The 22,157-nt window shown below is 38.1% G+C and overlaps 1 protein-coding gene across 1 annotated transcript; it reads right to left on the bottom strand.

The window, feature by feature from the left end:
* Positions 1 to 468: 468 nt before the first annotated feature.
* On the bottom strand, positions 469 to 12,791 carry ercc6l (excision repair cross-complementation group 6-like). Its single transcript, XM_064981533.1, has 3 exons — positions 12,637 to 12,791; positions 11,103 to 11,144; positions 469 to 4,698 (listed from the first exon to the last, which is right to left on the bottom strand). Exons 1-3 carry the CDS (start codon positions 12,684 to 12,686, stop codon positions 936 to 938), a joined length of 3,855 nt encoding a protein of 1,284 aa, XP_064837605.1. The 5' UTR covers positions 12,687 to 12,791; the 3' UTR covers positions 469 to 935.
* Between the last annotated feature and the right edge of the window lie 9,366 nt (positions 12,792 to 22,157).

The following is a 22,157-nucleotide window of genomic DNA, read 5'->3' as shown; positions in this document are numbered from 1 at the left end:
GCAGGTTAGACATTTTTACAAATACCTTATTTACATAACTATTCAGAGGTTTGCTATGAAACTCAAAATTGAGCTCAGGTGCATCCTGTTTCCATTGATCATCCTTGTAATGTTTCTACAACTTGGAGTCCACTTGTGGTAAATTCAATTGATTGGGCATGATTTGGAAAGGCATACACCTGTTTATATAAGGTCCCACAGTTGACAATACCAGTCAAAAGTTTGGACACACCTACTCATTCAAGGGTTTGTAAATATGTACAATTTTTTTACATTGTGAAGACGTCAAAAATATGAAATAACACACGTGAAATCATATAGTAACCCAAAGTGTTAAATCAAAATATATTTTAGTAGCTTCAAAGTAGCCACCCTTTGCCTTGATGACAGCTTTGCACTCCTGGAATGAGTAGATGTGTTCAAACTTTTGACTGGTACTATAATATATAAATAAAATGACATTGCTCATTCTAATATTGCTTAATTTATTGGAAACCGAACATGCTGTTTTATGGTGTGATATTGTCATTATTATACAATATATGGCTCACATAAGAGCAAGTAAGAGTTTTTAGCATCACAAAACATATACATCAAACCAAAATAGCAAGCACTAAATGCCATTTTCCTTTGAATATTTAATGGACTGAGTAATGATTGAAACCTCCACAGTGAAACTTTAAAACAAATTAGATTTTGACATTATTTTTTTTACTTGCATTTATGAATTATATACACACACATTACAAAAGCATGCAAAAATACAATTAAGAAAATAATTGATCAAAAAACATTTCTAACTAGCCTATTATTTTAACCATTTGTTTCAACATAGTTTTACAAGACAAACCTTTAAAAAGACACCCCTATCAGTGAGTGATACATTGTGTGTACATGTAGATGACAGCAATGAGTTCACACTTTTCAAAAACATTTCACTTTTTTTCTTTTTTCTCACCAAGCCGACGGTACAATTTAATTGTCATTAACTGAATTTCAGGATCACCACTTTTAATGTCAATTGCTTTCAAAAAGAAGTTCAAGGCATCATCAAGTTTCCCCTCAGAGAAAGATTGTTTTCCATTTTCCACATGGGTTTCATACATCTTTTCTTCAGTCATAGCTGAGGAATCACGGCTGTTGTTGACACATTCCACAGTCTGTAATGTGGCATCTTTTCCACTGGCACATTGGTCCATTCTTTCACTAGAAACAAGTTCATGATCACCGGTAGATTCCTCAAAAGAACTTTCTTCCTCCTCTCCCATTTCAGATTCTTCAACATGCATTGGCTCACTTCCACCTTCATCACTTTCCTCTTCATTTTCAGTGTTTAAGGTTTCCCCTGTGGGTTCCTCTTCCATGAGAGACTCGTGAAATCCAGTCACCTCACAAGATCCAGTCACCTCACTTTCCTCACTTGCATCATCAGTGTGCACCTGTAAAACCTCAGCTTCCATGTCCTCATCAAGGTCCTCTACATGCTCAATCACGGAATCCACAAAGGAACGTCTTGAGGCCACAGAGGTGTTCACTCCCAAGCTTTTCCTGGTTTTAAAGGAGATGGATCCAGATTTAACAGATTTTGGTGTGGAGGAACCAATACCATGGAATTCTTCATCCAATTTCCTGTTCATCAAATGAGGCCTCTCATCTTCGTCAATGTCATCCTCCTCACTATTGTAAACTAAAGCTTCTCTTTTCTTTTTCTTGAAAGTAGTAATGAATGAGTTTTCAGAAACAGGGGAATTGACATGAACATCTGCTCCATTCTGTTCAACAGCTCCAGTCACAGAAGGCTTGTCATCTGCATTGAAGCTGACATCCATCTCTAACCGGACACCTGAATTTCCCACAATGGACTCGGATTCCTCTTCTGGGAACATATCACTAGCACTGTCCTCTAACTGTAGATTAAAATTTCCTCCAAAAGACTCAAGTTCATCAACTTTGGAGGATGTTTCTGCATGACTTTCTGCATGACTTTCTAGGCTCTTGTTGGACATCTGTAGTAGCATAGAAAGTCTTTGATTCTTCTGGGATTTGACAGGTGAGATCTTCTGGTCCATTGTCAAGTCTTGGTGAAGTGACAAGTTCTGCCATTGTGGGGAACCATTGCCATTTGGCTGGTTGTCTTGTTCAACTTCAGAGGTAACATGTCCTACGGCAACAATATCATCATTTGCTTCTGATGACGCATCCAAAATCTCTTGAGCGGAAGTGTAAATTGGCTCACCATCCAACAACACCTCAAGAGACGTGTCTATGGGAGAAAGATGGTTGCGCTTTATGAACTGTTCCTCAGTTGCAAATGTCACAGTGGGCCCTATAATCTCAATGCTTTCATCTACAGCTAGATCAATGAATTTGTTACTCAGATTGTGGATATCTTCCTCGTCACCAGACCCAGAATGGGTAAGATCCACCAACACAGGGGAGTTGAAGTTGTGGTTATGGCTAGGATAGGAGGGGCTGGGTTTTTCATTCTTTGGCTTCTTCTCAGTTGACCCCACTGTATAGTGATGAGGGGGTTTCCGCAGATGTGCCGGCTCAGTGTTTGACTCAACGCTGTCAGCAAACTGCTGTTGCAACTCAGATTCCAACTTCATCAGCTCCTGAGCTTTCTGCACCCTGTTCTCTATGTACTTGTGAGCTTCCTGATCCCCAGAGTCATCTTCGTTTTTTGCTACTTCATGCGAGAACATGAGGTCATGATCAGATATTCCAAACATCTCCATGGAGTGAAGGTGGGCGATGTGTTCATCCAATTTAGGATCTGTGAGTCTTTGTCTCGAGTGCAGTGACTGCAGCTGCAGCTGTGTTGATGAGGATCGAGTGTCTTGTAGTGTGAAGAGTTCTTTCAGGTCTTGTTTGCTGAAGTACCGGAATGGATTTTTCTTGTCCCCGGTGGTCTGTCTGATCAAGGAGTCTTTGAACACCTGCCGTCTGTAGATCTTCTCCTCCACTGTGCCACAAGTGATCAGTCTATAGATGATAACGTTCTCCGTTTGTCCAATGCGGTAGGCCCGGTCAACGGCCTGGGCATCAGTGGCTGGATTCCAGCTGGGGTCAAAAATAACTACTCGGTTTGCTGCTGTCAATGTGATGCCAACTCCTCCCACTTGGGTGGTTAGGAGAAAGACTGAGTATTGCTTGTTGGTCTGGAACATTTGGATGCGCCGCTCTCTTTCTGCGAGGTGTGTTACTGTGCCATCAAGTCTCACAATCTTGAAACGCTTGTTCACTAGAACCCGTTCAAGAATGTCCAACATCTTCCTTGACTGAGAGAAAACAAGTGTGCGATGGCCTTCTTCCTTAAGCCTTTCCAAAAGTTCAATGAGAAACATCATCTTTCCAGATTCTGATATTAGTGTTTCATCAGATATGTTGTCAATTCTGTGTGCAGCAGATTCATTTTCATCATCATGATAGTTTGCACTTGTTCCTTCTTCTAGGCCTAACTGAGCGACAGCCCTGGCGGAGAGAAGTCTTGGGTGGTCACACAATTTCTTCAGGATATTCAGTTCAGCCAACGGTGACCTGGTGGTCATGAGCAGCTCCTTGATGTTATCCAGGGATAAGAACTGATTGTAGATTTCCTCCTGAACTGAGCTCAGGTACGTCCAGATAATTAGATCATTCTTCCTGGTGAGGTTCGGCATTTCTGCACCACCACCACCACTACTACTACTACTTGGGACTTCGTTTTCAAGGTCCTTTTCACAGGCTTTCACACGGTTTTGTGTTTTTCTCTGTACTTCTGCCTTTGTCCTCCTTAGGAAGTAAGGATTTATGATGGCCATGAGGTTCTCCGACATCTTGAGGCCCAGGGCCTTCTCACCTGGGGTGGCATCCTTCTCTCTTGCACGGGTGATGGGACTTTCATACTGTGTTTTGAATGTTTTAGAAGTACCAAGAAGTGCCCCTTGACAAGCAAAATCAAAAAGAGCCCACATTTCTCTCAGGTTATTCTGTACAGGTGTGCCTGTAAGAAGTACACGATTCCTGGCAGGAATCGCATGTGCACTTTTGGCTGTCTTGGTTGAGGAGGTTTTGATCTTGTGTGCCTCATCTAGGATTACATAATCCCATTTGAATTCTCTACCATTGTAAGACGAGAGAAGTTCCCAGTTAGTGATCAGCATTTGGTATGTAGTGATGATGACACCACCTCTTCTTTGAATCTTCTCCAAGTTCCTGTTGCGTTCCACTTTGCTTGTGCCATGAAACTCTTTGACTCTCATTCCAGGAGTCCATTTGGCAAATTCCTTGGTCCAGTTCTTGATAAGTGAGGTTGGCATGATGAGCAGGGTATGCTTTACCAAGTCAGCATCATACATACCAGAGAGAAACGATATGACCTGAATTGTCTTCCCTAAGCCCATGTCATCAGCTAGGATTCCTCCTTGACGACCATCTCTGTGGAGACCATACAAAAAAGCAACCCCCTCTTGCTGATGATCATACAGTTTGTCATACATTTCTTTGAAAAGCATTAGACCACTGTTGTTGACATTGACAAAATCTTCATCCTCACTCTCTGAGCCTTGCTGTGTCATCTCTTTTATAGCCTCCTGAAGTTTCTTTATCCTGCTCCAAAGTTTATCACCAGGGTGGATGTCATGGGCCAGCTTGAACAGTTCCAATGATTTTGACATATTTCCTTGTCTGGCAGCATCTTTTCCATCCCTGATGTACCTTTAAAAGAAAGAAAACACTTGTAAATGTTTGTTTTTTTAAGTAATAGAATTAGACAAGTCAGTAATCTATATCATAATAGGATATCGTGTATGATACAGCTGTTGAAAAACAGCACAAAAAGCATTGCTCCGCAGCAGTTAAAATCTTGGTATGAAAGAATGTATGACAAAATGTCTGCAGTGCAGACATTTCCATCTCATCATTAAGACCAGTTTCCACTTCTCAGCCTAGAGCCGGAAGGATACTGTAAATTACCGACATTGCCTTCCTCTTACCTAAGCAAAATGGTTCTTATCTGTAATTTTCATTGATTATGCTATAGAAAGCTCTTGCAGGTTTGTTTGCTCAAAAAACATTATTTGGTCACCAGTAGCCTTGTGCATCATATTGATTCCTGCTATGAAATTATCTGCCTGTCGAAGGCTAAATTAGAATTTACATTGAAATCGCAATATTGACATGTAATATCTATATAGCAAGAGATTCAAATTCCATGCAATATTTTTAAACACCACCAAGCAACGTGTGACAGTATAGTTTACTCCGTATGTCAGCCTTCTCCTGTTTTACCTAGCAATGGGGGAAAAGAAAAAAAAATTGTCTGGAGCACTGCAGCAAAACCTTGAGCAAAGCACGTAACCCCAATTGCTCCTTTAAGTTGCTATAGATAAGAACACCCGCTAAATGACTCAATTGCATTCCAAGAAAATAATTTTAATTCCTCTACAAAGCCTTATACTGTATTGTCTCTCTTCACCCGCTTACGACTGAAAATGTCCTCAAATGCTGCATTCTTTTTTTAATTATAATGCAAAAATATTCTAAGTAGTAAAAATATATAAATGCATATTCACTTCCAGTTTAGGGCTGACCCTATTTAGTCCACTGGTCGATTGTTTGGTCGCACAAGACACCTTTATTTGATTACCCTTATTTTATCAAGTAAGTTGACTAAACACATTCTGATTTACATCAATGACCTGGGTAATAGTTAAAGAGGGGGGATAAAAGAGCCAATTGGAAGCTGGGGATGATTAGGAGGCCATGATTGTATGAGGGCCAGATTGGGAATTTAGCCAGGACACCGGGGTTAATACCCCTACTCTTACGATAAGTGCCATGAACACTACACCAGGCAATGTCCCAATCCCGGGACCAACCAGGAACAACCCTGCTTAGCTTCAGAGGAAAGCTAGCAGTGGGATGCAGGGTGGTATGCTGCTGGCTCACCTGTCTGATTCGCACCTGTGACTAATCCATTACGTAAGCCATGACACAGTCAATCATTCTAAGACATGTTATACTGAAATTATATATGGTTATATGTCAAAATAATTGTGCGCCTTCTCCCGCATTAGATAGTAGTTGCTGTCCTCTGTTCTGAAAATCTTCAGTGCACCGTTGAATTGGCACCTTTCCCTATTTTGCCATGCGCATAATAGCAAAGTTAAGTAGCATATCGGTGTTAAGAACAATGCTGGAGAGGCAGCAGCAGAGTGAGGATATGAGGAAACCAACTTAAATCAGGTCTATAATCAAATCAAAGTTTGTCACGTGCGGTGTAGACCTTACAGTGAAATGCTTACTTACAGGCTCAAACCAATAGTGCAAAAAAGGTGTTAGGTAAGTATTGAAATAAAACAACAGTAAAAAGACAGGCTATATACAGTAGCGAGGCTATAAAGGTAGCGAGGCTACATACAGACACCGGTTAGTCAGGCTGATTGAGGTAGTATGCACATGTAGATATGGTTAAAGTGACTATGCATATATGATGAACAGAGAGTAGCAATAGCGTAAAAGAGGGGTTGATGGGTGGTGGGACACAATGCAGATAGCCCGGTTAGCCAATGTACGGGAGCATTGGTTGGTCTGTTTAAAAATGCTGATGCTCCAGATACTCAACTAGTCTAAAGAAGGCCAATAGTCCAACTGTTAAATGTGCCTGGCTTTATAAATAATCTATATACAGTACCAGTCAAAAGTTTGGACACACCTACTCATTCAAGGGTTTTTAGTTTTTACATTGTAGAATAATAGTGAAGACATCAAAACTATGAAATAACACATTTACATTACATTTAAGTCATTTAGCAGACGCTCTTATCCAGAGCGACTTACAAATTGGTGAATTCACCTTCTGACATCCAGTGGAACAGCCACTTTACAATAGTGCATCTAAATCATTTAAGAGGGGGGGGGGGGTGAGAAGGATTACTTTATCCTATCCTAGGTATTCCTTGAACATTTGGAGTCATGTAGTAAGCAATAACAAAAAAATAAGTGTTAAACAAATCAAAACATACACTACCTTTCAAAAGTTTGGGGTCACTTAGAAATGTCCTTGTTTTTGAAAGCAGCACATTTTTGGTCCATTAAAATGCAGGGTAGACATAGTTAATGTTGTAAATGACTATTGTAGCTGGAAACGGCTGATTTTTTTAATGGAATATCTACATATGAGTGATGGTTGTTGATAATGGGCCTGTGTTCCAATGGCAAGTTGTATTGGCTAATCCAAGTTTATAATTTTAAAAGGCTAATTGATCATTAGAAACCCCTTTTGCAATTATGTTAGCACAGCTGAAAACTGTTGTGCTGATGTTAAAGAAGCAATAAAACTGGCCTTCTAGAATGGTTGAGTATCTGGAGCATCAGCATTTGTGGGTTCGATTACAGGCTCAAAATGGCCAGAAACTAAGCATTTTCTTTTGAAACTCGTCAGTCTATTCTTCTTCTGAGAAATGAAGGCTATTCCATGCGAGAAATTGCTAAGAAACTGAAGATCTCATACAACGCTGTATACTACTCCCTTCACAGAACAGCACAAACTGTCTCTAACCAGAATAGAAAGAGGAGTGGGAGGCCCCGGTGCACAACTGAGCACGAGGACATTAGAGTGTCTAGTTTGAGAAACAGACACCGCATAAGTCCTCAACTGACAGCTTCATTAAATAGTACCCGCAAAAAAACAGTCTCAATGTCAACAGTGAAGAGGTGACTCTGGAATGCTGGCCTTCTAGGCAGAGTTACAAAGAAAAAGCCACACCATTTGAACACAGGAGTGGTGGTTGCTGATAGTGGGCCTCTGTACGCCTGTGTAGCTACAATAGTCATGTTCAACATTCGCAGTGTCTACACTGCATTTCTGATCAATTTGATGTTATTTTAAATTGAACATTTTTTTGTGCTTTTCTTTCAAAAACAAGGACATTTCTTAGTGACCCCAAACTTCAGAACGGCAGTGTATAACCATAATAAGCCATTTAGCAGATGCTTTCATCCAGGAATTATACCCACCATCCTGGCCTTGCAAGTGCCATGCTCTTCCAACTGAGCTACAGAGGACCACTATCTTTGTTGCTTAAAAAAAAAAGTCCAACACAGCCATTTTTATCTCAATATCAAATAAATTCTGCTAGGACTGTCTGGGTTTGGTTTGAGTGAGGGGAAAACTGAAACCTAGCCTCGATTGGCAGAGAGGTTTAGAACTCTTTCTTATTGGTCTGTTAACTAATTTACCGCTGGGTGATATCATCAGGCAGACCAGAACTCCATCCCACCACAACAGGCTGAAATGTCAGGTGGTCTATTACTCTAAAATTGCATTATCATATTTTTCAGTATTATTCCAACCTCAGGAAATATATATAAAACACAGGAAACTCACATTTGACTGCACTGGACCTTTAACAATGCTCTTTCTGTCTGTACCTGACTTGTTTCCCCTACCCTGGGTGTAGTTAACTTCAAAATCTTCACTACTGAGGAGGTATGAAGAACCCCGATGTGAAAAACATCAGTGATTCGTAAAAATAGTGGACTTAGCGATTTGCCTTCGAAATAAGTCTGCGACTGAAACTGATGCAAACAGATACAAATAGTGGAATCATGCCACAATTGGGCTCACTAGAAAATGCTAAACAGGGTCAGAGTGGCATTACATAATTAATGCACTAATTTTACAATAAAGCCATGCAAAATGTATTAACTGTAACCAATTTAAGGGCTCCTGAGTGGTGCAGCGGTCTAAGGCACTGCATCTCAGTGCAAGAGGCATAATTACAGTCCCTGGTTCAAATCCAGGATGTATTACATCCAGCCGTGAATGGGAGTCCCATAGGACGGTGCACAATTGGTCCAGCGTCATCCAAGTTTGGTCGTCATTATCAATAAGAAATTGACCTAAACTGACTTGCCTAGTAAAATAAATTTCATTTTTTGAGCTGTGGGGCAAGCAAAAATACTAATTATAGCATATTAAATTAAGTTGGACCCTTTGTAAGAATACTAAACCTTAGTAAAACATCTAAAGACCCCACCAACAAATGTTTGCCTTCTGGTATTGAAGCAAACGGCAGGGAAGGGAATAAAATCCAAGTCACTGATGCGAAAGGCAAACACCCTCCACATCGCACCAATAGGGTTGACATACTTGGTGGGAATAGTAACGGTGGCTCAGAATGATCCCATTATCCCAACTGTTACACCGAGAAGATTTAACGACCGCTAGTTAAGTAACCTGTCATTTTCGTCCTCATGCTAACATGTTGTGTTGAGCAACATAGGAGCTGATTGGAATTGCAGTGTCAGTCAAAATGGCTGCTGTGGCTTCTGCTACCTAGCACGAGGACGAAAATGACAGTTTTTCGGAGAAACAGACAGCTGTGGTTTGAGATGTCCGTCTTGCCAGTTCGTTTTGTGTACATTATTTCACTTGTGTTGTCTGGATGTTGCATTGGGACTCAGCATTTCCTGTTCGTCTGTGCTTTGAATGCGTAACAGTTCTCTACGCCACATATTTCAAACAAATCACGTTTAGATTTTGAACATGCGCTGTGTATTGTCAAATGGAAAGAACAACCTGCCAATGGAAAGGAACTTCCCTAAAAATCAGCCAAGAGACAAAGCAAACTCCCACTACCATACAAAGGCTTCGACAGGTGAAGCAAGCCCACATTTTCTTCAGGAAATGTGCATATTCTATTTTAGCCAATTATAGGGCCCAATAGATTATCACCCAAATTCAGTTTGATTTTACCAGGTTTGGCATTTTTCGTAGTGTTGTCAGATTCACTTAATTTCATTTAACAATAACATAAGTGGATGTTCTAAGTACACAATAAGTATTTAACCACATCAGAAGACCAGTTGAGGTATGGGAAAAATATTTTGGGAAATTATGGAGGGTGGAGTTCCCTTTAATTCAACTGTGCATCTAGCAAGAGACCATTGCGTGACTAGCAGTGTTTCTGTACTGCACATGCAATGCCATTGTTTGCTAAACAAATGTGCACCCAATTGATAGACATCATGATATCATTCTGCCAGGTAGGCCTATTTTGCAGTCAACATTTAATTTGGAAGTTCTTGGTAGACAACCTTTAGAAATTACTGTTTCAGCATCACAGATTTTTATAGGTCCCTATATTTGTCTTACTTTAGAAGTGTTTACTTTAGGCTGACTATTAGCATATATTTAGTTGCAGTGTCCAATAAATGTAATGTCCCAATCAACTTAAAATATCTACAAAATAAGTTTTGCGATGACACAATCCAAAAGGCTACAGCTAACATTTTTTCCTTTTACCGTTTGCAATTCAGAAATTATTATTTTGATTCCCATGATTTGATTCATCACGATTGAACCGAACCCCAACTACTACAATGGCAACATGAATCATTAGGTTTGTCAAAAATAACCGATTCACATTAATTAAATCATTGTTTTATAATTTTCAGAAATGTGAAGCGGGGCATCTGTTTTACAGTAAATTCAATGTATATAGTCTAAACTGTAAAAAAATGTATTGAATTCTCACTATGGACATATTGGAGGACTGCATAATTGCAAAGGGGCATACTTATACACATTATACCATATGGAAGATTCATTCAATGCGTATAAAAGGCTCACTAGAGAGGTGATTTCCCATAGACAAAGTAAGAGCTACGACACTAATACGTGTAAACTCTTCAGAATTGTGTTCTGTGGGTGTCACTGAGTAGACTGACTCAATTTCATGTATCCACAATCCATAGGTAATGCTGTACAGTGCAATATGAATGTTCAATGCATTTAAATTAAGACTAATCAGAGGTGATTTTCCAGTCATAGTCCCAAAATAAAGCACTACTAATAGACTAACATTATTTAGCTTTTCAGAATTGTGTTCTGCGGGTGTAACTGAGACAGTGATACCCCATTTCACAGATCCACAATCCATAAGTAAGGCTGTGTGTACAGTGCAATATGAATGTTCAATAAATAATAGGCTGACTAGTGAGGTGATTTCCCCACACTCAAAGTCCCGCAATAAAAGCTACCACAGTAATATTTGTGTACATTTTTCAGAATTGTGTTCTGAAGACATTAACATGATAATCTTCCTCCCACATACCTCTGGTAGGTCTCCATCTCCTCAGTGTCCATTGACAATGACCTATAAAATAAGCATAATATTAGCACCTTAGTAGGGATGTGCATCTTTCCATTTAAAAACGATTGGATACTTATCTAGATACATGGACCCCGATACAGGAACAATACGTTTTTATTGCGATATGGTTTTATTTGAGAATGAATTGATGTGATTCGATGCACTAACATTTATTTCAGAAACATTTACTTTGTTTACGCTACTTAACTAATTCTACTAGGAATACAAAATGCCGCTCACATTTCCACATTTTTATTAGCTTAGGAAAGCGAATTCATGTCCAAATCGAGAAAATAAGACCTGTGCAATGGTATGCGCAATCATGATACTTATTTGGAGTCTGTGGCTCAAGTGGTTTGAAAGCTATTGAGGTTTGAAATCGCGAAAATCTGTCGAATATCCAACTTAAAAAACTGTCTTTACCTCGGTTAGTGAATCGGCGATTCGTAACATTTGAATGTATTTTCTGACCAATGTATGCTACATTTGGGTCGGTTTGGGGTCCGCGGACAGATGCAGTATCTCAAACGTTTGAATCCGGGACCGATGCACGTCGCTGAAACATTACATCCCAACACCTTACTATGGATTTAGCTAGCAAATCTATCCTGCTTGCTTAAAACTACACTAGGTTTCTACAGGCCTTCTTTGTAGATTAAGACATAGTCTGGAAAACGTACCTCAATTCGGGAATAAGAAATGTGTTGTACTCGAATTGTGCCATTATCCCAACTGTTACACAGAAGATGTAATGACTTTTTTGTTGTAAACTATAGTTTTCGTCCTCATGCTAGCTAGCAGTAGCCATTAAGGAAAGGCACCTAGTGTTGAACAACAAATGATCCAAAACGGCTGCTGTGGCTTCTACTTATAATGAGGACAACGAGGTCAGTTTGAGAATAAACTAGCAGTCGTTCAATCTTCCCAAATGACACAGTTGGGATAAATGGGAAAATTCGGAGTACAACACATTTCTTATCCCTGGATTGACGCATGTTTTCTGAGCCATACTCAGTTGTGCCGGGTTAGCAGTGATGTAGTTAAGCTACACAGGAAGCCTGTCTGATCCTAGTGCAGCTGTAAACAAGTGGTTCGGCCATGCTGGCAAATAGGTGGGTTGGTCAGCTTTTCAGTACTATCCGGATATTTGACTTCATGTGGCTATAGTGTAAAAACATATGATTTATATTGATTTCGCCTCTTCCTCCCTGGCTAACGTATATTGCTAGCTAAGCAGCTAAAATGTACTTTACAAACCATTTGGCCGTACTGAATTATTCAATACTTAGGTTAAACCAAAAAAGTTAATTACCTAGTAACAACTACAGTAACTAGCAAAAAAAAAGAAGTTCTAGTAACAACTAAAGTAGCTAACACGTTAGCAACATAATTGCTAGTGAGGGTGAACTTCTCTAGCTAGCTAACATTGTATTGAACGGGATGCTAAACGTGCAGTAGTTAGCATTCAACAGGCTTTTTTTTTTTTTAAACTTACTTCTCCAATTTCTCCGACATCTTCGCAATTAGGTGATTTGAGTTGTCCATTGTTTTGCCAGTTCGTTTTGTTGGGATTATTTCATTTGTGATGCATTGGGACTCGCCTGTGCTTCGCTTTGACTGCGCAACGCCAACGAATCTCCCCGCCACATATTTCAAACGAATCGCATGTTTCGATTTTGCACATGCGCAGTGTATTATCAAATGGAAAATAATTTAAGTGGGAGGAACCAGCCAATATAAAGGAATTTCTCTATGAAAAATCACAGTCAAAAGGTAGGTTTCCATTCAGTTGGCGAATTGATTTTCATGCGAATATTCTAGAAGCTGCATATAGAAAATATGACAATATTCCCATTAGTGGCCAGGTCGCAATTGTAAATGAGAACTTGTTCTCAACTTGCCTACCTGGTTAAATAAAGGTGAAATAAAATAAATAAAAAGTGGTGTTTCCACCAAATAAAAACCAGTGCCTGATGATGTAGTGCACACAACTTTAACATTTTCGCTTAAATGTTCATTTACCAAATACAAATCTAAAGTTCGTGTTTCCATAGCATTTTCAACCCTACTGATTGTTTTGTCACAAAAACTGTTGCATTAAATAGCAGTTGTGCCTAATCTGGTCTTGGCATGTGCGCTAAAATATCTTAATAGCCAACAATTCACAGATACAGTGCTGGTATGGCAATGCTGGTTGGCTAGTCTACATGATCAGATTATTATGGATAAGAGCGATAGTATTTTTATTTGTCGGCAGTCAGGCATTGATCATCATGTCATTAGAATAAGACCCTAGATATTTATTGGAAAGCAGCATCAAGCTCATCACTGTGCACTTTACCACCCTGTGAAAAGTATTTGGTTTTAAATATACCAAAGTATCAAAAGCAAATGTAATTGCTAAAATATACTTAACTTTCAAAAGTAAAATAATATCAATTATTTCAAATTACTTATATTAAGTAAACCAGGCGGCATAATGTTTATGCATTTTTAATTTACTGATAGCCAGGGGGACACTCATTAAGTATTTGTGCTTAGTGAGTCCACCAGATCAGAGGCAGTAGGGATGACCAGGGTTGTTTTCATTTTAATTTATTATTTCACCTTTATTTAACCAGGAAGGCTAGTTGAGAACAAGTTCTAATTTAAAACTGTGACCTGGCCAAGATAAAGCAAAGCAGTGTGACACAGGCAACAACACAGAGTTACACATGGAGTAAACAATAAACAAGCCAATAACACAATAAACAAGTCAATGACACAGTAGAAAAGAAAGAAAGTCTATATACAGTGTGTGCAAAAGGCATGAGGAGTGTCATGGAAATTTCCTCTATTTACCAAATCATGGGAGCAAACCACAACACAAGTCAGAGTTAGTTATCAAAGTCCATCTTTAATTATATGAGCTCTATAGCATTTTCTGTGACTCTCAACAGTTCAGTATCTCTACTAAAAAGTTGAGTGTCCCCACACAATGGCAAATGGGATCCTTTATAGCGAAGATCCACCCCCCCCCCCCTCCCCTAAAAGACATGACAATCCACAGGTCCCAGGAACTTACACAAAGAAAGACTTTACTTCAGAGAGGAGTATCCCCTAGCCAGACAGAGTTGGCTATAAATTATTGTTCAGTTTTGTCTCCTTTCTCAAACTCAGAACCATAAACCAATCCTCCATATCAACAGGCATTATATCAAATTGTCATTTAGATACAACCAATTCTAAATACAACCAATCCTGGACAAGCTCACAGAGAGGAGAGTGAGGCTATAGGTTAAGATAAAAGGGAGCATGAGAATGATTCCAGACACTGCCATCCTCCTTTTCCCCGATGGGAAAAGTAGGGTGTGACTGGCACACACACAGTGGAGCAAAAGATATGTTTACACATGATGACACTTTGACCTCTCCCCTCTCTGCGGCCCATGCAACTTAGTCTTGACATAGAACAGATAACTGCAACCCCGCCAGTATTATACAAAAATACCATTCTGATGAGAAGTAACTTACAAACATATGATGAATATAAAACATCTTACATATGTTACCAACAAATTCTGATTTGGAGGTAGGCAATAAATAAGCCATAGGAGTGAATAATTACAATTTAGCAGATTAACACTGGAGTGATAAATGAGCAGATGATGATGTGCAAGTAGAGATACTGGTGTGCAAAAGAGCAGAAAAGTAAATAAAATAAAAACAGTATGAGGATGAGGTAGGTAGATTGGGTGGGCTATTTACAGATGGACTATGTACAGCTGCAGCAATCGGTTAACTGCTCAGATAGTTGATGTATAAAGTTGGTGAGTGAAATAAAAGTCTCCAACTTCAGCGATTTTTGCAATTCGTTCCAGTCACTGGCAGCAGAGAACTGGAAGGAAAGGCGGCCAAATGAGGTGTTGGCTTTGGGGATGATCAGTGAGATATACCTACTGGAACGGTTATCGTGACCAGTGAACTGAGATAAGGCGGAGCTTTACCTAGCATAGACTTATAGATGACCTGGAGCCAATGGGTCTGGCGACGAATATGTAGCGAGGGCCAGCCGACTAGAGCATACAGGTCGCAGTGGTGGGTGTTGGTGGGTGTTGTTCTCTTGATAAGCGAGTGAATTGGACCATTTTACATTCGAAATGTAACAAGTACTTTTAGGTGTCAGGGAAAATGTATGGAGTAAAAAGTACATTATTTTATTTAGCAATATAGTGAAGTAAAAGTAAAAGTAGTCAAAAATATAAATAGTAAAGAACAGATACCCAAGAAAACGACTTATGTAGTACTTTAAAGTATTTTTACTTAAGTACTTTACACAACTGCAAATTAAGCATGTGTTTAGTGAGTCCGCCAGAGCAGAGGCAGTAGGGATGACCAGGGATGTTCTCTTGATAAGTGTGTGAATTAGGCAATTTTCCTGTACTGCTAAGCATTCAAAATGTAACGAGTACTTTTGGGCGTCAGGGAAAATGCATGGAGTAAAGAGTACATCATTTTCTTTAGGAATGTAGTGAAGTAAAAGTAGTCAAAAATATAAATTGTAAAGTACAGATACTCAAAAAAAACGACTTAAGTAGTACTTTAAAGCATTTATACTTAAGTACTTTACACAACTGGTAAAATACTACTTGAGTAAAAGTCTAAAAGTATCTGGTTTTAGATTTACTGAAGTACAATGATGAAAAAGTACTAAATTGACATACTTGAGTAAAAGTAAATGGTATTCATCAAATTCCTTATATTATTTTTTATTTATTTTATTTCACCTTAATTTAACCAGTTAGGCTAGTTGAGAACAAGTTCTCATTTACAACTGCGACCTGGCCAAGATAAAGCACATTAAGCAAACCAGATTAAACAATTTTCTTGTTTTTGTATTTACAGACAGACGGATCACTCTAACACTTGGACATAATTTACAAATTCAGTATTGTGTGTTTGAGTCCGCCAGATCAGACGCAGTAGGGATGAAGATGCATTATATTGATATGTGTGTGAATTGGACCAAAATGCTGTCCTGCCTGAGCATTCAAAATGTAATGAGTACTTTTGTGTGTCAGGGAAAATGTAATGGAGTAATAAGTACATCTTTTCTTTAGGAATGTAGCGGAGTAAAAGTAAAAGTAGTTAAAAATATAAATATTAAAGTACAGATACCCCCCCAAATAGTCAAGTAGTACTTTAAAGTACTTTTACTTAAGTACTTTACACCACTGATTTCATCTGTAGCCTAATAAACTGAATGGTTTCCCAATCCGACCACACACACCATATCATCATGTGACTCCAAGTTTACTTGGATGTGATGGTTATTATATCAATTTCTGTGCATAAAAGCATTTCCACCGCCATTTCTAGGATTTGCACAAGTTGCTTGAGGTGCTTAAAGTACTTGAATTTGGCACTCTGAAAAGTAAATATAGGAATACCTATATTTGAAAAGTACTTACTTGAAAAGTACTTGAATTAAAACGAGGATAACAGAAAATAATCAAATATGTTAATATGAAAAATATTAGAAAAATGGTCCAGGCAGACTACCAAGTTATATTTCCTCACGTGTTTCGCATGCTGGTTCCCAGGCAAGCTCACTCATTCTACCAGTGGTTTAGTGGTTCCTGGAGAAGTGGGTATACAACAAACAAAAATGTCATTCCACACGCTCCACCACGCTAAGGAAAGACGCCCTGTGTGAAAAATTATAAGAGAAACAAACTCTGCATTAACTAAATGACAAATCCGATATTGGTCTTTCACAGTCAGGCCAACACAAACTGTACTGTACTGTGAAAGTTGTTTAAAAGCGAGTTTATGCTTGATCCGAAAATGTGGCTATATCATCGTAAATGCTGCACAGCCAATATACGTCAGATTGACCATGCAAGGGCCTTTAATAGTAGGCCTACCATTGAAACATATATTTTTTAAATCACGGGTTTCAGATTTTCAGTCTCAAAGTCACACTTTTTTAACAGAAAACCACGAAGGAAAAAGGAAACCGCACACAGCTCTTGATATATATTTTTTATTAATAACAAATCAATACATAAAGCACATGAGGGAACACAAGCATACATAGATTACAAACAATAGACAATCGAGCTAGGGGGTACAATATCACATTACAATTACACAAGGACCTTAAGGGACATGCATATACTTACAATTCTAACAGCTTTTTTGTTAGTAGAGCATTTAACCGTCTTAAAATACAGTTCAATTTCTTTTTGTAGGGTACGAAAATGTGGTTTTCTGTTTGTAAATTTACATTTGTGTATATGAAATTTGGCCAAAAGAATGATGAAATTAATTACATAAAAATGATTCCGCTTATTTCTATTGTATGTAAAGAATTCAAACAGTACATCTCTCCACAATAGTGTAAAATCTTCATAAATGTGTTCAATTACAAACCTACTGATGTCTTGCCACAGTTTTCTTACATGCATACAATGCCAAAAAAGATGCACAACTGTTTCTGGGTGGTCATTACAAAAGGAGCAATTTGAGTTGATGTTTTTCTTAAACTTCTTCATATAGTGGTTGGCAGGATAATATTTATGAATCATTTTAAAGGAAATTTCTTAATTTTGTTAACAAGTAGGTATGTGTGTGGCAACATCCAAACTTTTTTCCAACAGATATTATCAATAAATCCATTCCAATAAGGCATGACATAAGGTATAGATACAACATCCTGCTGAAACAAGGATTGTATCGCTCTGTTGTTGAATGGACCAAAAGAGAAAAAAATCTTTCCTACTGATGAGTCAACAGGGTCAAGAGAAGGTAGGCTCTGAGGGTCAGGTCTTGACATGTTCCTGAATAACATAGCAACACCTGAGGAAATGGCATCTAAAACAATTGCAAAATCTTTAGGTGTTACAAGGACCTTGTAAAGTGATAAGAATTCTTTATAACTGAGTAAAAGACCCTCTGCATTTACCAGTTGGCTCACCAATAGGATATTATTTCGGAACCAATATTCTAAAAACAGAGAGGTATTTTTATACAATATATCCCGATTATTCCATATATAATATCTGTGTGGAGAAAAATTGTGTTTATAAATTAAGGACCATGACAAGAAAACCTGCCGATGAAAAGCAGAAAGTTTCACTGGAACTTTGTCAATATTATAATTGCAAAACAACATGAAGTTAAGGCCACCAAAAGTAGAGAAGACATGATGAGGAATAAAATTTCAGATAGAAGTGGGTCTTCTTAGGAATTGTTTTATCCAATTGATCTTAAAAATATTATTTAAAGTAGTAAAGTCCAGAAAATTCAGTCCACCATTCTCATAAGTGTTCATTACAACAGTTTTCCTAATGTAATGGGTACGGTTTCTCCAAAGAAAGTTGAAAAGCATCTGGTCTATCTCCTTGCTTATTTTATGGTCAAGATATAAAGATAGAGCACCATATGTTAGTCTAGAGATTCCTAATAACCAAGGCTGAAGGTATCTACCTTTTAAAGATAAGACCCTCTGTAGCCATTGATTTAGTTTCTTCTGGGGTTTTTTAATAAGAGGGTTAAAATTTAGTAAGCCTCTAGACTTCTGATCCTTTGTAATGGTTATGCCTAAATATGTAAGTTCTTCTTTTACTGGAATACCATAATATGAAGGTGTCACACAATCTTTGACAGATATGAGTTCACATTTATTAATGTTAAGATATAGACCAGACGCTTTGGAAAAGGATTGTGTCACATTGATCGATATGGGAATTTGGTTAGCGCCTTTCAGAAAAAGTGTAGTATCGTCAGCCAGCTGGCTTATAATAATTTCTTTACCAGCTATGGAAATACCTTGTACAGGACTATTACTTAAAGAATTTGCAAGAAGTTGGGTGATTAATAAAAACAGGCACGGAGAGATAGGACAACCTTGCCTAATTCCTCTCTTTAACTCAAATCTAGGTGAGGTGCCATATTTCAATTTGATAGAGCTGTTTCTATTTGCATAGAGAGTCTTAATAGCCTTACAGAAAAAATCCCCAAAGCCAAGTCTCTCAAGGGAGTGGAAGAGAAGCTGATGCTCTACTGTGTCAAATGCTTTATAAAAATCTAAAAATAATATGAAGCTATCCTCAGTTATTAGGTCTGAGTAGTCAAGTACGTCTAATACTAGTCTGACATTGTTAGAAATATGTCTGTTCCTCATGAAGCCAGACTGTGTTTCATCAATGATTGCATCCAGGACTTCTTTAATTATTTTTGCAAGTAGTGAGGCTAATATCTTATAGTCATTATTAAGAAGACAAATTGGACGCCAGTTGTCGATGAGCAGCACTTCTTTTTTAGGTTTAGGTATCAGTGTTATTAACCCCTGACTCATTGTAGGAGGGAGAACATTGTTTTTAATACTCTCTAAAAAGACTTCAAATAGGAAGGGAGCTACTTGTTCAGAAAATTATTTGTAAAATTCTGATGTAATTCCATCAACACCTGGTGATTTATTGTTCTTTAGATGTTTGATAGACTCTATAATCTCTTCAACTTTGATGGGTTCATCACACTGTTTAGATTCTATATCACTGATAGAGTGAACATTATTCAGTGAGTTAAAAAACATATCTGTGGATTCCTGACAGTACGTAGAGCTATACAATTTTCTGTAAAAATAGCTGCAGTATTTAGCGATTAATTTTTGGTCATCTGTAATAACACCATCAATGTTTAACTTATGGATAGTGTTATTTTTAGAGTGAAATTTCTCAAGTCTAAAGAAATAGGATGAATTCTGTTCTCCCTCCTCAATCCATTTTTTCCTAGATCTAAAAGGCTCCTTCTGCTTTTAATTTATATATATTATCCAGTTTATTTTGTAACTCAATTAGTTCTATCTTCTCCTCCCCCAAGAGGTCAGCTGGGGACCTCTGAGAAAGGGAAGTTATCTTAATGATCACCTTTTCCTCCTCAGCTCTTCTGGTCTTAGCAAGATTACTACTATATTTTCTAAGATATTTGGACACCTCAAATTTAAAGAGCTCCCAGTTCTTGCAATAAGATTTTTCTTCACAAGCCCTTTCCCAAAAGTGTGAGAGCAGATCTTTAACCTCAAATGTAACTATATCATTATTTAATAATGAGCTATTTAGCTTCCAGTAGGATGCTCTACCAAGGTTCGTATCAGGGGTAAATATTTTGATATCAATGTAAATAGCCTTATGGTCTGTGAGGGGAGTAGTACAAATATTTGTAGTAACACACTCACTATCAATACATTTGGATATAAGCCAAAAATATATTCTGGATTGTCTGGAGCCTGTTTTGTTACTCCAAGTGAATGATCTTTCGGCCGGAAACCTCTCTCTCCATATATCAGTAAGATCAAACTTTTCCATAAAAGGTATTAAACCCAAATTCTGATTGGATGGCCTACCTGGGGGCCATCTATCAGTTGAATTATCTATTGTAATGTTAAAGTCCCCTCCTATCAATAATAACGAATTGGGAAATTTAGATAACCAATGAAGTATGTTTCTCTATAGATTCAAGCAATTCATCTTTCTCATGTTTGGTGTTGTACCCGTAGAAGTTTACAGTAATGAGTGTAATGTCATTGTAACTGATCACAAGACAAATAAAGTGACCAAAGGGGTCACATCTCGAGTGTAGAATATTACCACCAAAGGTATTTTTCATTGTAGTGACACCAGCAGAGCGTTCAGATCCATGGGAAAGCCAAATATCGTTGCCCCACTGTGACCTCCAGAAGTTGGCACCAGCCAAAATTGAGTGAGACTTGAAAAAAGCAAAAATCTGTTCGAAATTGTTTAGTAAATAGAAATAAGGCCTTGCGCTTCACACTGTTTCGTAACCCCCTAGCATTAAGAGATAATATAGACAAAGACAAAACAACAAAGATTATATAAAAATATAAACTGTAGTAGGATGAGTCAGACGTAGGAGCAGTGAACGTAAACGATAAGGAACCATTTAAGTCAATTTAAAGTGAAAATAGCTTATTCCATAACCTTTGAAATTCAACTCAACTGGAAATAATGTTCAAGACCAAACCAAGGGTTCTTGTAGTAAGAGAGACTAAAAAAACCTTTAGTGTAATCAGGAACTATTCTGAGAAATAAAACAACAAATAATCATTTAAATAAAAGGGTACCTATTATTTTAAGTACATATGAAAACTGATCATAAAATAATTGAATAAAGAATGTTTTACATATAAAAGTTCCTCAGACCTTTTTTGGAAATAAGTATTAATAACTAAATAGAACAATAACCGTGTCAGATGCAGACCTGTATGCCATTTAAAACAGTATCTTAGTTACTGTGTACATAAAACAAATTCAGCTTTCAATCTTCTTTGTAAACAAAATAGGAATTCTGGTCATACAAGAACAAACTAATGAATTGAAATACCTGAGTATTCCTGTAAAATAGTCACCTGATGCTTGTTAGGTAAACCGCATAAGGAAAAGGAGAATACCATGGCTGAAACCATCAACCTGTTCCTTCTAGTGAGATTTTAGGGAGGAATATGGATTTCTGAACCGTTGATGAAACCTCGTCCTCCGACGAATTAAGCAGCCTTCCCCTCACTTCGTGCTATCTTGATTGTTGGCCAGAACTTGTTCCTTCTTTCTATGTCTTCCGGGCTGAGATGCTCGGCGAAACGCAGACCATGGCTCTGAAGGAAGGCGTTCTTCCTAGCAGCTTTCCAGACAGCATCCCTGTAGAATCTAGTAGTGAATAGGATGATGATACCCCTGGGTCTTGAATCGTTTTGCTGTTGCTTCTTGCCGAGGCGATGCACAACGTCGATGGTATCACCAACTTTGTTCTTCTCTGCAGGCAAAACTTATTGGCAGATGCGGATAGCCTCTCCTCGCAGATCTTCATTCTCCACCTCTGGCAAGCCGTAGAGTCTCAGGTTCCATTTTCTTGTGTATTGTTCCAGATCAGTGAGACGTCTATGGTAGACATTGTTATTCTTTTCCACCCTTTCCACATTTTTTTCCAACTTTTGCCACTCTCGTTTTCACATCCTTA

The sequence above is a fragment of the Oncorhynchus masou genome, chromosome 12 (genome assembly GCF_036934945.1).
Source record: "Oncorhynchus masou masou isolate Uvic2021 chromosome 12, UVic_Omas_1.1, whole genome shotgun sequence".
In the NCBI taxonomy this organism is placed as follows: domain Eukaryota; kingdom Metazoa; phylum Chordata; class Actinopteri; order Salmoniformes; family Salmonidae; genus Oncorhynchus; species Oncorhynchus masou.
This window is presented reverse-complemented; position numbering and strand designations above follow the sequence as displayed.